Raw genomic sequence first — 7,203 nt, 5'->3', positions numbered from 1 at the left:
TCATACATTATTACTTAATGAGAGAGAGAGAGAGAGAGAGAAACAGATTTTGATTACTATTTTTCATACATTATTACTTAATGGGAGAGAGAGAGAGAGAGAGACGAAGGCAGGAGAGAAATGAAGTGGGTCTCTTGGGGCCCTGACTGGTAGGAGGGCCGGGTCAAGGGGAACCCCCCCCCATCCCAACTAAAAAATGTATATAAAAGGACGACATGCAATCGGACCATATCATTCTGGCCTGCAGTCCCTTACTGCAGTCAGCACGACAAGCAACCTACATAGTTCAGCATCTCCTCTCAGGAGCCATCTATCAACACTCGAGGATGACTTCCCTCAAGACGAGCATCTTGCGCCTTCTCCTTTTTGTCTGCTTCTGTGCCTCAGGTAATTCTGTTTGTCCGTCAGATATCCGTAAAAGTTGAAGATGTATTTCCACTGGATTTTTGGAAGATTTAAACTGTGGCCCAAGATATATGTTTTATTCAATTTTTTGACGAAACCTGCTGTCTTTGGCTCATTATTTACAAATGTATGACGTTTTTCTAACTTTAAGGACTTCGTAGGGTGTGATCCTTCAGCCCCTAGCTGTATTACCTTTCATTCCTTTTACTGTACCTCCATTCATATTCTGTGTCTTCCACCAGACCTTCCATCCTCTCTTACAATTGTCTCATAGTGCAACTGCGATGTTTTCATCCTGCTACACTTCAGTTTTCGTTTCAGTACTGACTGACCTCATAGGTTCCAGCGTTTAGCCTTTGCCTAAATTGTGTATTCTATTGTAGATTGTTCCATATGATCTCTAGTCGCATAGAAAGTTTCATAGGATCTCCAGTCGTATAGAATGTTTCATAGGATCTCCAGTTGTATAGAATGTTTCATAGGATCTCCAGTCGTATAGAATGTTTCATAGGATCTCCAGTCGTAATTAGTCTCAGTCATGGAAAGTCTAAACCTGGAGTGTAGTATTTCCTGACAATGAATGATTTTACACATAGGAAAAATACAGAAGTATTTTGATACACAGTTTTTAATCATTTTAGAAATAAACCGCTGAAATGATAGACTTTGGGCTCTAAGTGAGAAGAGGTTGAAGGGTCAAGCAAAAGAAATAAAAGGCAGAAAGTCTTACAGCTGGGAGGCAAAGAGACTTCTCTTAAAGCGCTTGATCTTAAGGGTCGTTTTTCAACCTTTGAGGTTTCAGTAATCATGAATTGACAGTTGTATTGATTTGATGGTATGGGGGGGATGCGCTCCCCATTCAATACACCCCCCATCATTTTACTAAGTAATATTATGCCCCTTTATTTCTTATACTTACCAATCTATCTGCGCAGGAACCTTTCCTTCATCGAAAAATTCCTTACTTACCTGGGCCAGCCAGTCAGTTTGACCATGTTATTTGTGATCACTTTGATTTTTACCTTTTCTCCATTTTCAACCTTGAAAAGCTTCCGTTACATCATGTAAGGGCAAGAGACTTTCTCAAATCTGCATTGACCCCTCCAGTTCTTGCTTTATTCATCTTGGCTTCTCCCGTATCACGGCTGCAGCTTCATCGGAATGCGACAGTGACCAGATCGCCTGCTCCAACGGAGACAGATGCGTGAGGTATCATTACATCTGCGACAACGATGACGATTGCCAGGACAACTCCGACGAAGACGCGGATTTGTGCTATGTGATGTATTCATTTATATATATAATAATATATATATCTATATATATATATATATATATATATTATATATATATATATATAATGGAAGATTGTAAGCTGCAGAAAACAGAAGTAGGAATAAGATTCCAACAATGAGGAATGGGAACCTTACAGAAAGTTGTTTAGGTACATTAACTGATGATTCTTTTTTGTGTTCATCAACATTATAGGAGGAATGACAAGGTCTCTCATATCCTCGAAGAGTTTCAAGTACAGGACAAAGCAAGAGAGTTCCGGAGCGTGATGTACAGCTGCTCGTGGAAATGTTTATCGATAATTGATATCCTTCTCTTGAAACAGGCCTGGAAGAGCTACAACTGTACCAGGGGCCAGACGTCCTGCACGAGGAACGGGGCGACCAGCTGCGTCCCTATCATGAGCTATTGCCTGATGGACGCCCCCCCTTGCAAAGGAGGCATCGACAGACGTGTCTGCGAGGTGAGCTATGTCACTCAGTTCCTCTGAGGAAAATGTTTAAACTGACCTTTTCAGTTGGGTTTATCAAGTGGATTCATCTTGGCTGTAATTGACGATGTTAAAGAGCTTCATTTTGGCTGTAATTGACAATTTTAAATAGTTTCATTTTGACTGTAATTGACGATATTAAATAGCTTCTATTCGAATGTAATTGATGATGTTAAATAGCTTTATTTTGGCTGTAATTGACGATATTAAATAACTTCATTTTGTCTGTAATTGACGATTTTAAATAACTTCATTTTGGCTCTAACTGATGATGTTAAAAAGCTTTATTTTGGCTGTAATTGATGTTGTAGATAGCCTTATTGTGACTGTAATTGACGAGGTCAAATAGCTCTATTTTGGCTGTAATTGGCGATGTTAGATAGCGTTTTCTAATGGCATATTCTTGACTTCAGTTTAATCAGGTGGCTTGAATTTGACTCTTACTGACTATATTCTAAATGGCTTCATTTCGACATTCATTCGTAACTGTTTCGAAATGGCTTAGTCTTAAGCTCAGTTAAGAAATAGCTTGATTTCGAACAATACAAATGGTGGGAAATGTAGCTATGCTGTAAAGACATGATGCAGATGTCTGGGGTGGGGGATCCGTGCACATGTAGGAAATGGAGGACTGCTGAAAAGTTTGTATAGTGAGAGAGACAAAGCTGAAGGAAGGAGGAGACGGAACGTATTGGATGGATGAACTGAAAGAGGAGATCGTAGAGGTCTGAGGTGCTCTTTATATGTGGGACGGACGGGATGGAGAGTGATGGCATGGTTGTGGTGAGTGGCGCAGTGTGTGTGTGTGTGTGTGTGTGTGTTGTGTGTGTGTATCAGAGTTGATTTTCATTGCCAACATTATCTCTTCTTTCAGATGCTTAGAGGAGGAATCCTGAGTGAGTTGAGCAACTTTGTCGCGCCAGATCCTGTCTCAGGTGAGGACAGTTAGAATTTGACTCGAGTTGAATGACAGATGTAATTCGATTATCTCTCTCTCTCTCTCTCTCTCTCTCTCTCTCTCTCTCTCTCTCTCTCTCTCTCGATGATTAGAAGCTCTCTCTCTCTCTCTCTCTCTATGGATGATAAGAATATCCTTTCTCTCTCTCTATCTTTCTCTATGGATGATAAGAATATTCCCACCCCTCTCTCTCTCTCTATGGATGATAAGAATACCTCCCTCTCTCTCTCTCTCTCTCTCTCCTCTCTCTCTCTCTCTCTCTCTCTCCTCTCTCTCTGTGGATGATAATAAGGAGCAACTCTCTCTTTCTCACCCCGGCAGAAAGCAGCCTGAACAGATCTGAGCTTCTGGCAGACAAGTTCAGGGAACTGATCCCCAACACACTCAGTCACGATGGCTGTCCCCAGATGTACACCAAGTTGGGAGAGCAGTGTCTCTCCTTGTTCTACCTGGGCAAGGTAAGTAGGGAGGGAAAAGGGTGGAGGGGAATTTGTTGAGGAGGAATAGAGGGAGGAAAAATGACCTTTGGAGAGGTATGTACTTTCGGTTTTTTTCCAGGGCATTTTTTAATGTATTATTTTTTTGTGGGAATATTTTTTCAAGTTATTTGGGAGAATAAATATCTAATGTAGAATAATTGTGGAATGACTTTTTTAAGTTTTTTTTTTTTTTTTTTTTTTTTTTTGCAAAGGGTCATATCTTTTTATTCCTAAAGAATATTTTTGAGCGTTGAAAATCTCCATGAAATTTAGATTAACAGTGAAAACATTTCTGAAGAGAAATATATCTGGAAAGGATAGTATGAAGAGATATTATTCGAGACGAAAAAATATATTCTAGAAGGTTATTTATGAGGATTTTTTTTTTTAAATAAAAGTTTTGAGAAAAAAGATTTTTCTGAAAGATTTTGATGATGATATTTTAAATAGGAAATCACGATTTTGACATTAAATTCTGAAATCAAATTTTCTTAATCGCAGGAATTAAACATATTTACGTGACAATGGAGAGAGAGAGAGAGAGAGAGAGAGAGAGAATATATTCCACCTCCAAAATCCTCTTATATACTCCTCAGATAAGCTGGTCTGAGTCACGAGAATTCTGTACCATGATCAAAGGCGAATTGATCACCTTACCTGACATAGTTCACTACGCAAAGGTCGTCCAACACCTTCAGCAGTATGGTTAGTTTTTAATGTTTTTCGTAAATTTAAATAAACTCATTGGTCTCTTATTCCTCACACCTCTGGACCGTGAAATTTTCTTCCCGAAGACCTTTTGCAATTAGAACCGCGAAAAATCAAGCGAAGATGCAAGGCATTACTACCGTTAAACAATTCACCTTGTATTTTAATAATTTGTTTGTATTTTTATTTATTTATATATTATTTTACTAACTTATCTCTTTTCTCTTTTCTAATAAGCGATCTCTTCATGCATTTCCTATCATCTTCTGTAACTTCCTTTAAATTATTATTATTATATTATTATTATTCAGAAGGTGAACCCTGCTCATATGGAACAAGCCCACCAAAGGGGCCACTGACTTGAAATTCAAGCTTCCAAAGAATATGGTGTTCATTAGGAAGAAGTAAGAGGAGACAAAGGGAAATACAGAAAGAAAGGATCTCACTTATTAAAAAAGAAAAAAAGAAATAAATTAGTGAATTAAATAATAGATAAAAATGTATTGAAATGCAAGGAGAATAGTATTGATATTAAGGAAGCAAAGCATTTTATCTTCGACTGAACTTCTGAAGCTCCATTTGCACGACATCCTCTGGGAGGCTGTTCCACATTCCACTAAGAACTGGACCAGCTGCCAACTGCTGTGAACTGTCACAGGGTAGGGAAGGTGACGGGACTGGTAGATATACATTCGTAGATAGTTTCCTCAAAAGAGCAACTGAATAATATAAAAAGCATCTTTGTGGAATTTGATAATGATAACACATTAATAACATCTGACCTCATATTCTCACAGAGATCACTTCTGATTTCTGGATTGGTGGTACGATGGAGAACGAGGAGCAGGGCTGGACTTGGAAAGACGGCGCCCCCATTCACAAAGGATCACCATTCTGGGCCACAAGGCAAGTCAGTCATTCTGTGGTTTATATATATATATATGCTTGTATACTGAGAGAACAACAGGACCTCATTCAAGTAGGATAGTGACTAACAGAGATTTTATTCACAATAGTTACAAGCTTTCAAGGACTTGTCTGTCCCCATCGTCTGGTAGCTGGTGCGTTTCAAAGCTTGTAACTTTTGTCATGAAATCTCTGTTAATTACCATCCTGTTTATGCTTTGCACAAATGCTCAGTATGTGTATGTGATAGGATTGGTCAGAGCATTTTCACGTGGTTCGGCCACATGGAAGGTACGGACGACGAGGATACTTTGACAAAAGGAGTGTTTAGTTCAGAAGTAAATCTGCGAAGGAGCAGATGAAGAACTGGGAAAGAATGCGACCACTGCCACATCCACACCTGAACTGCAGAAATATAGACGAAGCGTCAAGCAGAAAACTTGCACAACATTAGCCTCATCACACACATTCTTTTTTCCAGAGTGTGGTCCTCCATTCTCTATACATGACCAAACCATCTAAAAACTTTTTGATCCATCTTTTATTGCCTATTCCAGTCCTTTTACATTTTCTATGCTGCATGTCTCCACTTTCCTCACCTTTTCAATTATAATTTTTCATTTCTTATTTATTTTATTTGCATTCACCTTCCATACTTCACTCCCATAGAGGAAAGCTGGCTGAACAATCCATTCATACATCGTAACTTTGAATCTCATTGACACTCTCCAAGTTTTCTCCTAATCTTTTGTTCACATTCTTCTGCCTTCATTGTTCTCTCTCTCTGCTTCAGTACCTGGTGGCCTTTGGACTGCTGAGGGTCATAAGACACTCATTCAGTTTCCAGCATCTAACCTGTCTCTCCCATGGCCTGCCACAGGTACAGCTCCGTATGCGTCAACCGCAATGTGACGGCATCCAGGTCGGACCAGGTTTGCTACGAGTATGAGCAAGCTCCAAAAGCTGTTGGTGTCACAGAACAGTGTCTCAGCCTCTCCTTCGAACACTACTTTCACATGTTAGATAGTGACTGCATGGAGAAGAAGAGCCCACTTTGCGTCTATAAGGGTGAGAAAGTGGAGTGAATAGGGTGGAGGCGCCTTTAGAGAGTGGGGTAGCAAGCAGGGTATTGCGAGGAAAAGGGACCTTTGGTAGATTGTGTAAGAGTTAGGTGAATGTCACCTGGCTCAATAGTTCCATAAAAATAGATCACTTGCGTTATTATTGACTGAATCTTGTATACTGAACTAGGAGGCATTGGCAATACAAGCAATTGGAGTGTTGTAGAATGAATAGGCGTAGTATATCTTTTGTAATACTATGTAAAAGTTAAATAAATTCATATGCATCCATGTTTGTTTTAAAATTAATGACATGCTTGTAGGTGTGAGGAGACACACACCCACACACGCTCACACACAAACGGGGCGAGACTGGTCTGAGAATTTGCTCAGGAACTGACCACATTTTTAACTGTCTGCTTATCCATCTTGGCCATTTGTCAGTAGTAGAGTATGTTAAACATTGTAGTGGAGAATTTTTATTTTATTTCTATTACTGGCAAGTACTGGTAACTACTGCATTACATCTCTCTCTTAGAAGTGTGCTTTAGTTGCAGCAGGTCTGGTTTCTTATGAAACTTGAAAGTTATAGTTATGTGCAGTGTTGCAAATCCCAATTTCTGTGAGACGTGTAAGTGAGCATCAGAATTTCTGGAAATTGGTGAGTAAGATACCAGTTGACAAGTCTGTGCAGTATGCTATCATTATGGCACCTGATATAGTAAAACTTTGATTTATTGGGGACCTTGTATTATTACCCGAAAAATATTACGCGAACCCAATAAGAGGAAATTCATTGATAGTCTTAAATCCCTTAAAAGAGAAAATGTGGCTCACCTTGTCATTGGTTACTTGAGGGACCCATTTTCCTTGGAAAACCTACGAGAAGAGATATTCAGTGTG

The 7,203-nt window shown here is 39.3% G+C and overlaps 1 protein-coding gene across 1 annotated transcript; it reads left to right on the top strand.

Moving 5' to 3' along the window:
* Positions 1–246: 246 nt before the first annotated feature.
* On the top strand, positions 247–6,754 carry LOC135207708 (uncharacterized). Its single transcript, XM_064239542.1, has 8 exons — positions 247–387; positions 1,557–1,684; positions 2,024–2,161; positions 3,063–3,123; positions 3,468–3,604; positions 4,222–4,330; positions 5,131–5,239; positions 6,120–6,754. The coding sequence occupies exons 1-8, from the start codon at positions 327–329 to the stop codon at positions 6,322–6,324; spliced, it is 948 nt and encodes a 315-aa protein (XP_064095612.1). The 5' UTR covers positions 247–326; the 3' UTR covers positions 6,325–6,754.
* Positions 6,755–7,203: the final 449 nt, after the last annotated feature.

This window comes from Macrobrachium nipponense, chromosome 34 (assembly GCF_015104395.2).
Source record: "Macrobrachium nipponense isolate FS-2020 chromosome 34, ASM1510439v2, whole genome shotgun sequence".
NCBI lineage: Eukaryota > Metazoa > Arthropoda > Malacostraca > Decapoda > Palaemonidae > Macrobrachium > Macrobrachium nipponense.
Note: the sequence above shows the minus strand (reverse complement) of the source record. Positions and strands in the feature narration are given on the sequence as shown.

What these genes read in the sequence shown, in the direction of transcription:
- LOC135207708 (XM_064239542.1), top strand. Translation starts at nt 327, where the DNA reads ATGACTTCCCTCAAGACGAGCATCTTGCGCCTTCTCCTTTTTGTCTGC. An exon ending in TCGACAGACGTGTCTGCGAG is followed by an intron (nt 2,162 to 3,062) that starts GTGAGCTATGTC and finishes CTCTTCTTTCAG; the next exon opens with ATGCTTAGAGGAGGAATCCT. An exon ending in CCTTGTTCTACCTGGGCAAG is followed by an intron (nt 3,605 to 4,221) that starts GTAAGTAGGGAG and finishes TATACTCCTCAG; the next exon opens with ATAAGCTGGTCTGAGTCACG.